This window comes from Hippoglossus stenolepis, chromosome 11 (assembly GCF_022539355.2).
Source record: "Hippoglossus stenolepis isolate QCI-W04-F060 chromosome 11, HSTE1.2, whole genome shotgun sequence".
NCBI lineage: Eukaryota > Metazoa > Chordata > Actinopteri > Pleuronectiformes > Pleuronectidae > Hippoglossus > Hippoglossus stenolepis.
This window is the reverse complement of record NC_061493.1, coordinates 4,808,034-4,826,899: the sequence shown is the minus strand read 5'-3', so window position 1 is coordinate 4,826,899 and position 18,866 is coordinate 4,808,034. Positions and strand designations below refer to the sequence as shown.

At 39.9% G+C, this 18,866-nt stretch overlaps 1 protein-coding gene across 1 annotated transcript; it reads left to right on the top strand.

Moving 5' to 3' along the window:
• Positions 1-2,573: 2,573 nt before the first annotated feature.
• On the top strand, positions 2,574-15,991 carry LOC118118235 (cysteine-rich secretory protein LCCL domain-containing 1). Its single transcript, XM_035171258.2, has 15 exons — positions 2,574-2,805; positions 3,802-4,107; positions 8,006-8,124; positions 9,362-9,494; positions 10,355-10,470; positions 10,864-10,964; positions 11,156-11,323; positions 11,431-11,491; positions 11,683-11,749; positions 11,956-12,086; positions 12,219-12,262; positions 12,369-12,441; positions 12,907-12,976; positions 13,401-13,534; positions 14,321-15,991. Exons 2-15 carry the CDS (start codon positions 3,841-3,843, stop codon positions 14,370-14,372), a joined length of 1,536 nt encoding a protein of 511 aa, XP_035027149.2. The 5' UTR covers positions 2,574-2,805; positions 3,802-3,840; the 3' UTR covers positions 14,373-15,991.
• The last annotated feature ends 2,875 nt before the right edge of the window (positions 15,992-18,866 follow it).

Genomic DNA, 18,866 nt, shown 5'->3' with positions numbered 1-18,866 from the left:
ACCAGGATGAATTCTTCAGAGAGATTGTCAGACCTTACGCTGGTGCAGTGGTTCCTGGGTTCTTTCCGGTGCAGGACAATGCAGGCCCTCACGTTCCCCTGACCCAAATCCAATTGAGCACCTATCCGACGCCGCCAAGTCCCGCCACAGACTGTCCAGGCACTGATTGATGCAGGTCTGGGAGGGGATCGCCCAGGACACCATCTGCAGACTCAACGGGAGCATGTCCAGATGTTGTTTGGAGTGCGTACAGGCAGGCGGAGGCCAGACGCACCAATGAGTCACATTATGAGTTTCCATGATGAAATTCACACAAGTTGGATCAGCCTGTGATTAAAATTTTTAATCCAATTTTTGTTTTTAATCCAGCCCTCAATGGGTTGATGATTTTGGTTTCCATTGACCGTGTTTTACGTCCTTTTGTTCTCATCAAATCATAATATGTACATAAATAGAGATTTTCTGATGTGTGAGTTAAGTCTTCCCTTTGTTTGAGCAGTGGGTAGTATACATTTCCATTTTACTTTATGTGGTGGTGACGATATACAAGAATACAGTTTTCTGTGTAATCCCACTGCTAATGGCATGGCACTGTATAGTAACTCTCTCATGTGGGTGTGTGTGTTTTTCTCTGGTTGTTCTGGTGTTCTAAACTATTCTCAGTAAAAAGATAAACAACTCACAAAAGTCAAACAAACAAACTTTCACAACTTGCACACAACTGATACATGGGTGGATTGTAACAGGCTGAAGATGTGTTTGGCTCTGTCCAAGAGGGGGCAGCACATGCTTAGGAAGAGACGAAATACTGTTTGCCGTCATCGTTGAAGTTGATAACTGTTAAAATCACAGAGGCAATCACCAATAATCATTTAAAATGTCTGACATTTAAACTATAGAATAAATTTATCCTAACAAAACATTATATTTACTGTATTACCATTATTGGAAATTGTATAAATAACAGCTAGACTGTATAAATTAAGATAATGGTCCAATGGACCACCCCCCACCCTGCAGCTTGCCTAATGCGGGAACACTGTAAATTACCTTTTATGCCCCCATGGTTTCTACATTTATTACTACATTGTTGACATACAATTATGTTAATTTGTGTGTGTGTTGTGTGTGTACTATAAATTTGTACATATGTAGAGAATAAGAGCTGAAACAATTAGTTTGGAGAATTAATTAGCTGATCAACAGAAAAAATTACTATCCTCATAATTCACTGATCTGTTCCCTTCGTGTCATTTGTTTTTTCAACCAACAATGCAAAACATTCCCTACGGTGCTCTCGATTTGCGACATATTTCTACGTTATCTTAAGCTAGTCGACTGTCAAACACAACGAGAAGTCAATGATAAATTGGGAAAAGAGTTTAGAGACTCATTGTAAACTGTCATTTATGTTAACAATCGATTCAAATCAGCTAATGAATACACACAGCAGCTGTCAGGTGGCAATGCTTAGCTTAAGTGCAGTCTCACCATATCCTAAATATTACTTTTGCTCTGTTCGGTGTGATGCTTGACAGCATCTTAAATGTCGTCAGACCTCCATTAACTTTGGCTGAGTTTCCATGAGAGCAGTTTCAATACTGTACATGTAGAAGTCCACAGAGTGACTGGTCATTTTTGGTAATTGAGTATTATACTGGCTCGTTTCAGTCATTTTGTCATTTTAGCTTTCATAAGTATTGTTTTTATATATTTCACCTCATTTTGCTTATTTACCTTCCACAATGAACATTTTAAAGAAACTATCTTCTTTAATCTGATGGACAGTAAGAAAAAAAGCACCATGGAGTAGAGGAAACATGTGTGTGTGTGAGAGAGAGGTGGGGAGAGCATGCACACACACACAGCAGCCAACCCACAAACTCTCACAACTCTTCTAGTGTATGCAAAGGCAGATGAATCAGTGCTTTGTGGTCGTGTCTCGGGGGAATACTGACCACCCTGATGGCTGCTGCCATTCTCACACACACTGTGATGAAAAAAGACTGATATGAGCTCAGGGGAGTTCAGCCCTCAGGAGGAAGGGGATACACCACTCACAGTTGCTAATGAATGGGATGTTTGATGTATTATTGCCAATGGCGAATGTATACAATGTGATATAAAGTAAAATAACTAAATAACCAAGGATATTGAACAAATATGACCCCATATAGAGAGTTACCATCCTGAACTGGAGATAAAATGAAACAAAGGAAATGTCATTATGACGGCAAAATATTTGTAGTCTATTTTAACAGTTTTTCCTTTGGGAGCCACATATAGCATCATGGTCATTGGACATCATACTGTAAGTTTTTAGTCTGAGGTGTAAAACAGTAGAATCCTGACATCAACAAGTTTACCCTCACGTCACCTCTTGGTGTGATCTGGAGCTTCCTCGGAATGGATCGACCCCAGGAGTTGCAACAAATCCCTAACCCTGGCCTGAGTCTGTGTTCGGGAGGGGGGGTGCGTGCAGTGTGAGGGGGCGCGGGGAGGCGTGGTCCGATGGTCCGTTGCGCGTTGCTAAGCGCAAATTTGGCATATAAGCGCAAAAATGAGCAGCAGCAGTCCCACGCAGCCAGCGGCAGCGCACCGTGGGACCTGAGGAATTCAGCAGGTACCTTCAGACTCCCGTGAGCCCCCCCTGTCCTTCAGCCTGGATGTACACAGTCCTCATGTGTGATAGATGGAAGTCACTGCGCCGGAGAACTGTCGCTCTGCAATAAACTCTCCCTCTGGGTTTGGCGTCTGGAGAATTGCACCTGGGAGATATTCTGATCAGTTTGGCGGAATTTAGAGGTAAACCTGAACTACTATGTCTATCCAATAAAGATCACTATACTGTTTAGGAGTGTGTTTGTGTGTGTTTAGTTTAAGCGACTCTTTATTATTATTATTTCATTTACATTTCTCATTCCTTAAATTTCTTATTCTTATTCTTGTTTTGTGACATTTACATATAGTTTTACTATAAAAGAAATGTCAAGATCTTTTTATGTCTTGAAGGAAATGTAGAAATAAAACTTTTTTCTTTGTGTAAAAAACATCACAAGTGTATTTGTTGTAGGAAATATTTATTCATCAATTTTGACTTTATAGCAGCCTTATACTTTAATATTCTTTTTTCCTTGATATTTCATTTGATACCACTACAATATTGTTTGTTTTGTGACTTTTTTATTGCTAGTATAAAGTATATCACATCTATTTAATTTCTTGAAGGGAATATTGAAACCAAAATATTAGTTTTCACTTTAGCAGCCTTATTCTTTATTATTCTATCAAATTTTTTAAAAGATTTTTTTGTCCTTTTTAACACTACAGAAATATCACTTGACTATTTAATTTCATGGGGAATCGAAACAAATTCTCAATTTTGACTTTATATGCACATACAGTACAGCAACTCACACATGTGCACTAGATCTACTCTGCAACCTAACGTGTGAAAAGTTAGTTGACACTAGTCCTACTGTGTGTGGTGATGCAGTGACCTGCAGATGCACTCAGGCTGCTGAAAGCTGTATTAGACTTTCTGTTTGAAGTGAAGTCCACTATAATTATGGCATTATTAATCAGAGACAGGACAGATTCAATGTGCCTTTGGGCTCTCCTCTTTAAGGATTGCTCTAATGTAGCTAAGCTAAGAGGGGAGATCAATATGCAAAATGATGTAACTGCTAATTCCCAGAATGAAATGAACGCAAGCTTTGCTCTCACATGCTCCAAGTGAGCAATCTGAAGTTATTCAAGCTATTCCACCTCAACATGCTTCCTCTCTTGTTGTGGAGACAGCAAGACATATTCTTTATTCTGCAGCATATTTTCGCCATCATGAAGAGTCCCCTTCCATTCCTGTGCTGGGTTCGAGCGGCGAGCTTGTTCTTGTGCTTGACGCAGACCGTTCTAGCGAAGGTTCTCACTAACTCCACACGTCTCGAGTCGATCCTGGAGAAGTACAGGGACAAGGATGAGGAGTGGTGGAGGGTAAGGCCGAGAGGGAAGAGGGCCATCAGCGAGGGAGACATGCACCTCATTCTGGACCTGCACAACAAGCTGCGCGGTCAGGTCCACCCTCCTGCCTCCAACATGGAGTACATGGTGAGTGCTGCAAACACAGCTGACTGTTGTACAGTATACTCAAGGTAAATCTTTACTGCAAAACAACCTTTTGCCCAATTAGCGAATATAACTATGCATGGCAGGCTTGATAAGCTTTGGAATGCTAAACATGCTCAAGCAATGTTTTCTTCATAGATAATCTACTGGTCAGGATGCTGACTTTTGCCTGGGACATGCAACTTTAGCCTTAGTATAATATCATATATGTAGCCACTCAAATAATCAAGTGGAGATGATGGTTTGAGCTAACATTAGCTTAATCAGCGAGTCATTGGATAAAATCTGCCAGTAGCAGGCATCTTTTTTTATGGTTACCAGCTAAAAATCAATTTCTGCATGCAGCCAAAAATCTTTGACCGCAGGGACTCTACGCTTTGACTGTGCAGGCTTCAGGTTCAACCATTCCACCTACTGGAGTGGAATGTGGGATCAGGTACGCATGCGTGAAATGCCAGACTGACCCTCATTTTCGTATATGTATAGAACAATGGTTATGTACCTGTGACCGCAACAAGTACGCAACTCTCAGCAGACAAAGAACATGGAAAGTATGTTCAACCCTCAGAATAGATTGAACACAGGAAAGCGACCCTGGCCACAATTTGGTTTGACTGTAAAGTCTCCAGTCTTTTTGAGAAGAAAGCATTTATGTAACTCTGTCAGTGTCTAAAGTCAACTTAAGACAGCAGCGTAGGGAAGGAAGGTCAGAGAGAACAAGATCTGCAAACAAAAGCCATCATCTGGCAAGCTCCTGCCTCCTGCTTGCCCAGCCTCGCTGACTCTGGCCCAGATCCAGATTTCACCCCCACAGTGTTGTCCTGCCCTCTACCTCAACCATCCTGCCCTCCCTCCCTTCCTGCCCTTTGCAATTTCTCTCCCCACTGACTCTCTTTTTTTCCCTGCCCAGTTCTTTTTGCCTTCCTCATCTTCAGCCCCACGAGCTTTCCCTCAGGCTTTTCTTTGCCCGCCTCCGTTTTCACTCTCTGCCCTCACCTCCTCTCTCCCCATCCATCCCTGCTCACTCCAACCCTGACTGAGGCCAATGTTATCTTTTATTTGATCCTCCATGCATCTCATTTTGGGTGCCATTGTGGGGAATCTATTTCAGACATGTCGAGCCCTGTTGTTTGAAGTTCAGGGCATGGTAGTGTAAATGTATGTTATGTACACTAATCCAGTGTTTCTTTAGTAAGGGATGCTATTACTGATGATAATGATGTGGTAAGGCAGGGGACTGATGAGGGCAAAGTATTTGGTTTTCAGATTGCAGGATCTGGAGGCCAAAAGGGCTGCACTTCACTACAGTTTTCAAACAAATTTCATACAAAATCAGTGGCTACCAGCTTTCTCGATATTTTTCTTTGTAAAGCACCATCTACTGCTGTAAGAATGCACATCTTGTACTACACACTGTAGCAGAGGTGGTCCTGGCAGATGGATGGAAGCAGGTCTGTACTTCGGGAACTTAATGCTCTTTGGAATGCAGAAGGAGATTGGAGGTTGTTACTATGGTAGGGCAGCTGGTGGGCAGTCCATCTTCCCCTCTGCTGGGTAATTGAGGGTGAAGAATAACAAGAACACGCATCACGCAATAATGAGCTGACATTCATCATTAGTATCCACTGTGGACTTAGTAGAGGTGCACGTGGAATTGTCAGTTCTGGAAAGTTACAGGAATGGTCAGACACCAAAAGTTGGGAAATGTCAGCAGTTTGACAAGCAAAGTTTGATCAAAGTTGATCAAAGTTTTGTTTGCTTGATAATTTCAAGAGTGAAAATTTTAGTGATTTCTGACAAAAATAGGAACAATTGGTTTGATTATCACTGGTAAGATCATCCACATAGTTAAAAAAAAAAAGTGCTGTTGGGTCTAGCACCTCAAAAAGGTCACATCACATTTGTGTCCGGCATTCAACTGAAACCCACATGACACAAAAATACAAACATGTTTTTTAGAGATTTTCAATGACCAACACTGTCATTTATCTGGAGAGTAGAGTTTCCTTTTTTCCAATAGCCAATGATTTGTTCTCAACCCTTAGGCTACATCCATACCACAGCGTTTTTGTTTGACAGCAGCATTTTTAAACTAAAATGATCTCTGACCACACAAGAAGTTGGCTCCATATCAGTTTTAATCCCAGTCCATAAATGTATAATACGTGACCACTCGTGTACGTTGGACATGCGTATGCCAGTATAAACAGAAAGGCATGCACGCACCATGTAGGGCGGAAAACACTGCTAAACATGGGCATTGTCACAGAATAAAATGGAGAATTTAACTGCACAACAGCTCTTAGCAAAGAGAACAGTCAACACTTGTAATTGATTGTTAATGTTGCGTTCTGAACCAGCGTTCACTGGTAGCCAAGGCTAATGCAGGTTGTTCTCTTTCTGAAAGCGGTCACGCGGTAGGAATCAGCGATGGCTACGGCATAACCAATAGCCCCAAAGAGTTTTTAAGCTATAATGGGGCCGGCAGCGTTTCCAAACTCACAAGTAGTGTGAACGCCAGATGGATCTGAAGCTGAGTTGACACGTTTTCAAACGAAAACATATTGATGTGGATGTAGCTTTAGAGAATCCTGCCATCCTCTATTGAGGAAAAACAAAGACTAGTCAAATCAGGAATTATAAGGAGCAACTACTACATAATGTTATGACCGTGGCTAAATGCAGTACAGCAAGGCCTCAGTCACAGCTGGACTGTGGCGTGTCAAAATATCCCTTCTCCACCCAAGCCTAAACAGTAAGCACCACCACAGTGAATGGGAGACAGTGTCTTAGCCTTACCAAGCATATGGGACGCATTATGGTGGTCAGTCAGGGCAGTTACAACTCCACACTTTAGCATTATCCTATTTGTTTTGATGTGTGATAGCCGTAATGCAACTTAACAGCATGCCAACAGCAGAGCACACTGCACCTATTCTTCTACCTCCCCAACAGTAAATCAACTTTGCTGTCGTATTTGAATTGCTCATTCCTACACCTAGGGTCTGCCTTTCCTTCTTTGTTCAAAACAAGAGGTGTGTGAGTAGTTTTCAGGTATTTGGACTTTAATTGGGTTCAGTTTGCTTGAGTTTCTACAGTAAAGATGGCATCAAGCTCCCAAAACAGAGGCTCTCTGTTTCAGTAGCTTTTTTATGTAATGTTTTTTTTCTTCTCACTTGTTTCACGAAACCAAAATTTACTGGAAACAAGTTATCAAACAACCACATAGAATGGTAGCACAAAGCTGTAAGTTGATGTGGTGGTGGTGATACCTCTCTGTTTCCCTTCTCTCTCATATACGTGTCTATGTGTTAGAGAGTGATGTGTGTTTAATGGGAGAGGCCTAGTTTTGACTACAGTGTGTTAAATTTGCAGAAGATGTGCATACAACCACACAGCACTTTCAAGTGAGGAGCAGGTTCATCTTTCAGGTTCACTTTGTATTTATGGCTACTTTCAGATTAGAGTCAATGGAGTTCATGGCAGTTTTGTTCATTCAAAGAGAGTGATGAGATATCAGAAAGAAAATGTAATGAGTAGCAAAAAAAGCCACGACCATGGTAAGGGACCACTTTGCCCACTTAAATTTAGAAGTGTGATGCAGCGGGTAGAGGTCTGCAAACATCTGTCACAGGCAAAACCGCTCTGACTCAGTAACCTATAGAGCTCTAGAGAAAACCAAACTTCTGCTTCAGATACCAGGTGAAAGAAAAGCCATTTACCCTCTCTGACCCTCATGGTTGACCCTCCAGAGTCACACAATGTTTTAACCAAGAAGCTCTCTCTCTCTCTCTCTCTCTCTCTCTCTCTCTCTCTCTCTCTCTCTCTCTCTCTCTCTCTCTCTCTCTCTCGTGTGTGTATGTGTATGTTTTCTTCCCAGGTATGGGATTATGAGTTAGAGAGGAGCGCAGAGCACTGGGCACATAGCTGCCGCTGGGAGCATGGACCGAGCCACATGTTGACTCAAATAGGCCAAAACCTTGGAGCACACTGGGGCAGGTGTGTATGTACAAATGTTATAGAGATGGAGGGGAGTGCGTATGAGGCCAATATTATAGCAATATTATTTTTGCTGTGCGTGTGTGCGTGTGTGTGTGTGTGTGTGTGTGTGTTGAGGGTTGTGTAACTGTATATCAATCTGTTTGTGCATAATCAGACTTGTAAATCTGTAGGAATCCACAAATGCGTGCTAAGTTTTGTGAATGCGTAAATAAATCTGCAAATGTGTATATACAATCTGTGTTTGCATAATCAGATGTGTAAATGTGTCCAAAATCTGTAAATGTGTACAAATCAGTGAATGCCAGCCACTAATATTCATAGATCTACAGTATACAGGCATTTGGAGATATGTCAACAGATTTGCAAATCTCAGCACACATTCTCCGATCTTTGTGTTTCCAAAATAACTGTGCAGAAACAGAATCTGAATACACATTTGGAGATTCCTGCATGCATTTGCAATCTCAGCATGCATTTGCAGATTCATATATACAAATCATATTTTGCACACAAGGGTTGATTTACAACTTTCCACACACAAATAATATTGCTACAATACTGGCCCCATTATTGTGTCAGTTTTCTTGAAAATGTGTTTTCATCTGTTGAACCATTTTTCTAAACCTCATCAGCAACACATCAATCTGAATTTAATCTGTATTCATCAGTGCTTTAGCTATGCTCGTTGTTTTGGTTGTAGTATTGGTGTAATGCAGTATGGTATGTGGTTAGCAGTCTGGTTTTATTTGCATGGGATTCATTTAAAGTAAATGGGCAGCTATGTGTGATGGCTGCAGATTTATCAACGTGTGTATGGCTGCAGGGATTTAATGAATTTAACGGGGAGCTGTGGGATACAGCAGACACTCAACAAACTGATTTATTGACCACTTCTACTGGAAGGAGAGAGATTTCTTAAAATGTGCTGTACTGACGACGCTAAATTAAATTAAATGCTTTATGACATTATCAAATGATGTTTGGTGAGTTCACCTTCAGTAGCTGCCAATTGAACTGTGTTTAAGTTCAGTGGGAGCTATTTAAACACAGTAAACCTGCTGATGTAAACCTCAACAAGAAAGTTTAACCCTCTTACCAAGAAATCAATGCATATATTCTAGGGACAGCATTTATATGTCACGACATGTAGTCAATATATTTATTGTGTCTTTTGGACATAATTAAAAAAAATGTAGATAGAGACAGAGGTAAAACACCTTTTCTTTGACTTTAGGGACCGCCCCCCTACCTTCCATGTCCAGGCCTGGTATGATGAGGTGAGACACTACAGCTATCCCTATTCTCAGGAGTGTAACCCACACTGCCCATTCAGATGTTCAGGACCTGTCTGCACTCACTACACTCAGGTAAAAGGACTTTTATATTTATATGTTTTTAAAAGAGACATATTATGCTTTTTAAGTGTATCCATTTACTGGCACACTCCCTCAATCAATCAATCAAGCAATTAATCAATCAATCAATCAATCAAATTTTATTTGTATAGTCTCATATTCACAAATCACAATTTGTCTCTAATTTTCCCTTGCATAAAAAAACAATATTTATATATACATTTGTTTAATCTTGAAAGAAAATACAACAAAATATACTGCTGATAACTTTATATATTACTCGCAATTTCATGATTTGGAGAGGAAATTCTATCATATTTAATGTATTATGTAATTTACTGCTCATTTTTAAATCTCTGAATAGAGCTGCTTCCAAATACATAGCAGACATGTTAGTCCAATATAACAATGCAAGACCAGTTAGATCACTGGGGAGTGGTCTGCTAGTGGTGAAGCATCTTTACACTATACAGCACAACACTGGAGCCAACTGCCTGATGATATAAGGAAAGCTCCATCCATTGCAATTTTTTTTTAAACTGGTTGAAAACTTTCTTATTCACAAGTGCCTCTTTTATTCCACTGTTTTAATCGTTTGCTTTTGCGTTTTAAATTGTTTTCTTTTAATTTGTCTCTTTGTTGTTTTTCTTAAATGTCCCTGTTCCTTGAATCGACCTCTGTGTATGAAAGGTGCCTTGTTAATAAAATGGCCTTTCCTTATGTCACTGTGAGAGCCATGTACCAAAATCATGTAAAGTCATATTGTATGCAGATGATTAACACAAACATTTTCTGACCTATGCCAAACAAGTTCCACCAAACATGACAGAACCACTGGAATGCTTCAATCTGTCTGTGTGTCTCACTTTCAGTTGGTGTGGGCAACTAGTAATCGCATTGGCTGTGCCATCAATGTGTGTTACAACATGAACGTGTGGGGAATGATCTGGGCTAAAGCTGTGTATCTGGTCTGCAACTACTCTCCCCCGTAAGTGTCCACTTGTTCCATTAAGATGTATTTACCACTTCCACCGACAACACATCTCTTCAGGAAAACATTGGACATAGCTCTCTTTGAATGCTTGATACTTTTTACATGAATGATGAACTCATTCAAATTAGCAATTTAATTGTTTACCACAAATTATTTTCAACATATCAGTTCTTCTGTGAGATTTCTGAAGAGACCAGTTGAAACCAAAGAATCAATGTTCATCAACAGCAAAAGTAACACAGGCTGTGAAGGATATGTTGGTTTCACTGATGGAGTTCTGAATGCATACAGGATATATCAGGATATATCACTCATACATACATCAGGACTTCTGCTAAATGTACAAGGATGAATAGTGTCAATTTCATGCTGTGATTGATTTTTCAGGGGTAACTGGTGGGGTCACGCTCCATATAAATATGGAACTCCCTGCTCTGCCTGTCCTGCCAGCTATGGTGGAGGCTGCAGGGACAACCTCTGCTACAAAGGTAAGTTTAGGTCAGATTGTTGGTTTTCTGCCCTGACCTCAACTCCTTAACATAATTTGCACTTTAGCAAAAATGCAGAGACACTGGTAGGTTAAAGGAAAGAGAATGGGCTGCCTTGTGTTGTTTTGTTTTCCAAAAGTTGCTCTACATAAAGACAAAATTTCTCGCTAACATTGTAACCATGTTTTCAGAAGGAGGTGTGGACAGGCGACCGCCTCCTGAGATCGAGGAGACCAACTACATTGAACCTGAACCCGAACCAGTGAGGGACAGAGAGCCGCAGCCCAGAGCCCAGTCGCCTGACCCCACACCCACTGATAACCCAGAGAGAAACCAGGTTGTCAGCACAGAGCAGATGTGTAAGCAGTGCTCCCATCATACTGCATCTCTGAATACAGTCAGGAAGGTGCACAGTTATTAGAGGCATTACTATGAGATTGTGAAAGGCTCCTGTTTGTGATTTTAGCCCAACAGGTTGAGTGTGAGACCAAGCTGAGAGATCAGTGCAAGGGAACAACCTGTAACAGGTAAATGCTTATGAACAGACTGACACTACAACTGATCATTGTTTATTAATCATTATCCAGGATATGCTCGTGTTATATTTTGCATTCCTGAACAATGCATGGATAAAGTCATCTCAATAGTATGTGCTTTTATTATGAGTAAAGCTCCTTTCTCCAAATGTTGTTGACTTTCCTATTGTCCCTGTTTGTAGATACGAGTGTCCACCTGGCTGCTTTCACGGGCCTGGAAAAGTAGTTGGGACTGGATATTACGACATGGTAAATGATCACTAGCAGCATTATGTATTTAATATACTAGTACAGTGTCCGTTGTTAACCTGCCTGTTTAGAATGCGCTGTTTACTTGGCCTGTGTTGATGCTCCGGAGCTAATTATTCCCTGCCATTGGTGAGGTGGTGATGGTGATGTGTTCAATGTTTCCTTTGCGCTGCACATTCACACTCCTGTCCTTTCCTTCACTGCAGCAGTCCAGTGTGTGCGGAGCTGCGTTGCACTCCGGTGTCATTGATGATGATGGAGGATGGCTGGATGTGACCAGACTGGGCAGAAAACAACAATTCACCAAATCATACAAGAATGGCATTCAATCAATTGGGTAGGAATCAGTCTCTGTATTCAGTTATTTTTCTTAAAAAGGTGTTGAGTTAATACAGTGTACATATATGTGTACACTCCCTGGCTTTTCAGCACAGGGCACCACTTCATGCTGTTTTCTTTCATTTCACAGGAAAAACAGAAGTGCAAATTCCTTCAAAGTGGAGACAGTGCCTGGTAAGGTGCATACAGTCACTTCTCACTGTACAGGCACAGATGTGATGTGTATAGCCATACACAGAAATATAGTAGAATCATTATGCTGTGTCTTTTTTTCTCCCAGTCAAGGCAGTAACCTGTGACACCACTGTGGCTCTGTTCTGTCCTTTCAAGAAACCTGTACGACACTGTCCCAGGTAACTAACACTCAACTAACATGTGGAACAGCTGGAGCTTATATTATATTTAAAATATACAAATTTGTTGACTGGAAACATCTCACTACTTAGGTGCCATCAGCTACCCTGCTCTGAAAATCACTGATAAAGGAATAGTTTCCGATATTCACATTTGAATATTTGAAGTTATTTGTGTGTGTGAATATTTGCTTTCGTCATTTTCATATTTTTTTCTCATTATTTCTTGTTTTTATTTTCAACCCAACAACCTGTGGTTCTTTAACCTCAACTCAACTTAAACATTAAGTCAAGTAATTCTAACAGTGTACAGGATCTAGCCTCAGGTGGCTCTGCTTTTAAGCAAAGCAAGCACATCCAAGACAATTGCTCTGAAATTCAGATTTTATCAATGACCTTCAGATCCAACATTATACACTGAAAATATCTTATGACCTAACCTGGCCTCTGTTTTGTTTCCTTCAGGTTGTATTGTCCCAGGAACTGTTTGGGTGACAACAGAGGCCGAGTCGTTGGGACAAATTATTACTCAGATGTGAGTCATACTCACTCACCATTATATGTAAAGCACAGGCATCACTAACAACATAAATGATGAAGTGCTTGTATGCCATCATCATCATCATCATCATACATGTCAAATCAGTTTTCAATATCAGAGATTTTGAACTTAAAAACCTGAATTAAATCCATCTTGAATTAATGTTATTAGTTTATGTTAATGTCATCTTTCCTATTGTGAAAAAATGATCAGCTACAGTATGTCTCCTTTTCCATTGCAGACATTTTGACTCGTCACTAATAAAATGAACGATGGAGTCCTGAAACATGGATTGAAGCTTTTATTAAAATCATTTACACCGGTTTGCAGCCACTGTGTTTCAAAATCTCTGTAGTGAAAAGCTATTTATTTGATTGACTCTTGATACATGACCATGTATTGTCGTGTTTCCACCCAGAAATCAAGTATCTGCAGAGCAGCCATTCATGCTGGAGTGATCCAGAACGAGTCTGGAGGTTATCTTGACGTGATGCCAGTGGACAAAAGGAAGCAGTACAGTGGCAGCTACACGAATGGCATCACTTCAGAGAGGTATGAATAGAACTATGACATATATTTATACAATGCGTTTACTATACAGAGAATGATTATGTGTGTATTATAGTATATCTTTAACGATTTTGACCTTGATTACAATTAAAATTCCTGTCTTGTATGTATATATTGGTCAATGGAGTATTGGGAGTCAGGAACTTTCCACAGGAACTATAGGAATCTCTGAAGGAACAAAACACAAACCTTTGGGGTGGGGCTTGCAGAAATGGACATGGTTTATTGCTCGAGTACTCGAGCATTTAATTCAGCTTGTCGATCTCCACAAAAACTTGTAAAATGTGTTTCCTTACTACAAGTCCTGTATTTCAAGTGCTTGGAATATGCTTTGTTACCTGCGTCCATCTCTTTTCCAGTGGTGACTCATTTTAAAAGCAGTTAATCATGATTAACGGCACCATTTAAATGTCTTTCGTGTGTACTGTTGTGGTAATGTTGCTTAATTTATATAGCATCATCATTGTTGTCGAGATGTCTGTATTACTGTCTCCTGGTGGACTCGAGTGGAACAGCTTATTGTAGTCGTGGATTGTTCGAGCCCATTTTCACCTGGTCTACAGACCTTGATAGAAAAAGTCTGCAGGAACCTTTTAGTTCCTTGAATTGGTTCCTGGGTCTAAAAGTTTCAGGTAGTTTTGTTTGAAATGTGGCTTTACATTGTTAAGTATTTTATTCAATATTCAAATACATATATCAAGATATATGAATCCTGTGAGAAATAACCCCTATATACATTATGCCGCTCTCTCTCTTCTCTTCTTCCAGCCTCGTGAACCCAACAGGAGGAAAAGCCTTCAGAGTGTTTGCAGTCATCTGAGAAACCGCTCTCACAGGGCAGAGCCCCGTCCAACATGGCCACTTCACACGCAGCGAACCCACACATTACTGTCGTACAAGCAGTAATTATATTCAGTGCTACAGTCAATAAGTCAGCGTTTCATCCTCGGACACTAAAAGTGTAACATGACGTTTATCAAGGCTTCCCTCATAAGTTTGGTCATGATTCCAAACATAGCTTAGCAAAGAATTCTTGGTGGGTGATGATCTCAGATGACTTTCATCTTACGCCTTCTTAGAGCCGGCCATAATGATCACATCGGGTTCCCGTTCATCATTGCTGACATGATATCATAACATCATGTTTTATAACACTTACTGCACTCCACCAGATTTAGCATCACTCCAGCTGCCTAGAAATCATTTTATATAGTGGAGGTTTCTGAGCAGGGCCGAACCAGATGTTGAGCAAAATTACAGATAAATTGATCAAATCTGATGAACAAATAAAGGTCAGAAATAAATAGATGAATAATAATAATAATAGTAATAATAATTTTAGATAATTACTGTATGTTTTACTACCAACTCAGCAATTCTTTTGACCCCCTATGCAAGCATGATATTTTTTCTCCCATCCATGGTGTTGATCACTTTACTTTAATAAGATTGTTTTCTATCTCTATCTCCTGTATGGAAAATAATACATTTTTCATTGAGTACACAAACGTAGGTATCAACCTCCATGTATGTATTATCTATTTACAAATCAATTCACATCCTCTGTTGGGGTGTTTTTTTATTTAGATTGTGCATAGAATTATTTATGCCATGCTTTCGTGTAATTATTTACTATTTGATTTTAAGTTTTCAATTCCCACTATTCCTGCATTCGGTGTCCCTATCAACTTCTGCAGGAATGAGTCCTGAAGCCTGGAAATAAATTTGTCTTTTTTGCAGGGTTGCAACAGTTTCCTCAACAGCAACATTTTGTTGTTTTTTGTTTGGATCCCTAAAATAAGTTCTATGGGTAACATAAGCTCAAGACAATTTTATATTTTCACACTTTACATATTTTTCAAGCTTTTACGCGTCTTATAGTCATTAACAGTGGCTTCTTCTCCCCATTTTTAGCAATGTAGTGTTTGCATCAAACTATCAGTAATATTCTAGAACGAAAGGCTTTTGTAGAAAAGCTACTCACCAATTGAGTTCACTTGTGACGATTATCTTGCTGAACAAAACATTTGTTAATTTTCTGCATTGATCCAAAAGAAAAGAAATATCCCAGTGGCTTTTTGTGGAGGGAAACTTACTTTGGACTATAAAAAATATATCATCACTGCAGCACTTTTCCTTTTGGTGGTAAGATACAGTATAGCAACAGCAGGCAGTGAAATACAGATTGTATATTTCTGTACATAATAATGTTGTAAATATTGCTGGACACTATATGAAATGCTTTGCTACTGTTGCCTTTTTCATATAAGTTTCTAACACATTACCAGCCGTACAAATCAAACACGCAAAAATATAGCTTCTGCATGATCTGCATGATGTATTCATCACTCAAGCTTTGTATTTTATAAAAGGCAATTTCCACTGTAATTCCATTTTATTCACGTCCTTGTAAATATTGTGTATGTAACATTTCCCAGCTTTTGTTAATAGATTCATAAAAATGGACCCTGGCTGGCCAGGATTGTTCATGGAAGAATCATAATTAAAATACTTTGGGATAAAACCAAATGTTTGGTGCAATTATTCTTTTTTTTATTCTTGTATATTGCAAAAAAATCAGTAAACCATCCTGTACAGTATTTGTGCCTCAGAATATACTAACCTTAAATTCTGCAAACCTCAGCTTCTAGGCTTGACTCTGCTCCTTGGTTTACATTGTCTTACATTACACTTGTTTTCATTTTTTGCAGACATATGGTTGCGGACATATGGTTCAGCTGCAGATCAAACGTTCAAGTGAAATGTCTTACTAGAAGGTTGTGGGTGTTTCCAGGAACTGTGGGGAACAAAGAGGAAGAGAAATCTGCTCGTTTCAGATCCAGGCAGGAACTCTTATCCACCAGTTGGTTTGAAGCAAAGGGCCCAAACATTTGGCAGTCAGAGCAGCAGAAGTCATCACAGTTTACCAACTGAACTCAACACATACACGATTCACGTCCTTTCGATCCAACTTGAAATTAAATTTTGCTAAGGCCAGACCCAAATGCCCAAAATACCTCCTCTCAGTTCAGAAGTGTTGAATTTGGTATTGAGAAACCCAACATTTCGCTTTCTAGGAAACAAGACGTCTCAGCAACAGCAAGTTTGACCTCATACTGTACGAATCAACATGATTCTTCAAGGTATTATAACATTTGCACTGCATATACTCCTGTAGCTTTATATATGACTTCTCATTTATTTAGAAAAAACAAAGTGTAATCTTAGATATGCGAGTAAAATGATTTTAAAGTGTTCAGAGCCGCTCGCTGTGCCAGTGGCTGCACAAACAAAGACCAACTTTGTGTTTTGTTGATCTCATCTCTCAGCTTCCCAGGATGCATTTCCTCTCCTTCCTCTGGACGGCGCACAGATGTGTTGAGGCGCCAGCTGAAAAGTCCTCGTCAGTCACCTCTGAACACACACAGAGAGCCAACATGCATGCACACACACACACACACACACACACACACACACACACACACACACACACACACACACACACACACACACACACACACACACACATACATGGAGACACATTAATATCAAGCAGAGACACACTCACTGTTCCCTTTGCTTCACAGAACTTTTCTCAACCAAAAAATATTGTTTTGGGGTCAGATAATCAAAGAACTTTTCACAAATTTCTAGACAGAATCATACAAAATTATGCACATGTTTTAAGGTCCTTGAGTTTTGATATTTCAAGAAGTAGCGTTTAACAAGATAATATCAGAGACGAAATTAATGGAAAAATGCCACAATTGGTTAATGTATTAAAAAAACTGTTTCGTCCAATGGTAACAGAAAAGTGGACATTACCCTCTTTTCCTGATTGATTCTAAATCAAATAAAGCAGCCATATTACACTGTATATGTTAACTGAATTTGGGCCAGATCTCCTTGAGAGAAAGAGTCAAGCATCGCAGCACTGTCAAAATTCACAGGACCCTGTTGCAGAGGCGACCATTGAGCTCCTCCAGTCACTGAGCCGGCCTGTCAGTCAGAAAAGAGTCTGTCAGCCACCATGCCAGTCAAACAGCAGTGTATCCAAACTTAAAAAGCAGGCATGCACAAACTCCATCAGCATAAAAGTCAGCTTGCGAGTCATAAACCCATCAGTCCGACAGGCAACTAACTGGTCAGACAGATAGCCACCCACTAAGCTGAGCAGGTCACTGCTGCAGGAAAGCAGGTTTCGCAGTCCCTCCACTGAGCTGTCAATCAAACAAGGGCTCGGCTCTCAGGAATTTCTCAGTTTTTCAGTTTCTCACCCAAAGGAACAGGTCAGCGTTTTAAGATACATGTTTATTCACTGTCTTGCTGAGAGTTAGATGAGAAACCGATACCACTCTCATATATGTCTATTAAATAAGTTGGAGCAGTGGTGTTGTGGTGTGTGGAGAAGTGGGTATACTCTTAAAGGTTCAGTTTGTAGAATTTAGTGTCATCTGGTGGTAAAGTTGCGTGTTGCAGCTGAATACCCCTCACCTCACCCTCCCCTTCCAAACATGAAAGAGAACCTGTGGTAGCCTTCAGTTGTCTTAAAAACTCAAAGGGACATGTTTGTCCAGTCTGGGCTACTGTAAAAAAAACATGGCAGCCGTCGTAGAAAGGACTCACTCCCAATGTAAATATAAAGTATGTGAATAGAAAGGTTAAAGAAAACAACAATTCATACAATTTAGTTGATTGCACACGAGTCAAAACATCACTAGGATTATTTTATATAAAATTTCTCCCAATAGATCCCTTTCACATAAATCTTACACTGGACCTTTAATTTAAATTTCTTTTAAGCAGCCAGCCGTCCTGCAAAGTATAAATGTTGTGTGTAATAAACAGTGACATGTAAGACTACTGTTGCATATTTAGGTCAAATTGTCACTTGTTTTCTGATGCAGATTCAGATTTTGCATCAATACTGGCCCCCAGACTTCAGGGTGATGCAACGACCTGATGATGCAATTTGACTTGACTATGTAGTCTATAGGCCAGTAGTTTCTTTGTAAAGTGTTGATTTGCAACAGACAGAGTAGACCAGAGTGTGTCACCATTATAAACATTTTCATTATTTGTCATGGGGCAGCTTGGAAATATTACTGTATAAATATTACAGTAGCTTCAAAAAAGCCAAATTACAAACTGCTACAAGTGCAACATATTAGTGCAACTTAACTTATATTTATTTATAGGGACCTATAGCAGTCCAATACCTGCACATAGCGTGTACCCCTCTGTCCAAGGAAATAAAAACCAAAATTAAAGCTCACTGATTTCCAGGTTGTATCACCGTTTGTTAAAAACGTAA

Excerpts from the sequence above, each read along its gene's own strand:
- LOC118118235 (XM_035171258.2), top strand. The coding sequence starts at position 3,841 with ATGAAGAGTCCCCTTCCATTCCTGTGCTGGGTTCGAGCGGCGAGCTTG. Across the intron at positions 11,324-11,430 it reads TGTCAGCACAGAGCAGATGT|CCCAACAGGTTGAGTGTGAG; the intron begins GTAAGCAGTGCT and ends TTGTGATTTTAG. Across the intron at positions 12,442-12,906 it reads CCTGTACGACACTGTCCCAG|GTTGTATTGTCCCAGGAACT; the intron begins GTAACTAACACT and ends TGTTTCCTTCAG.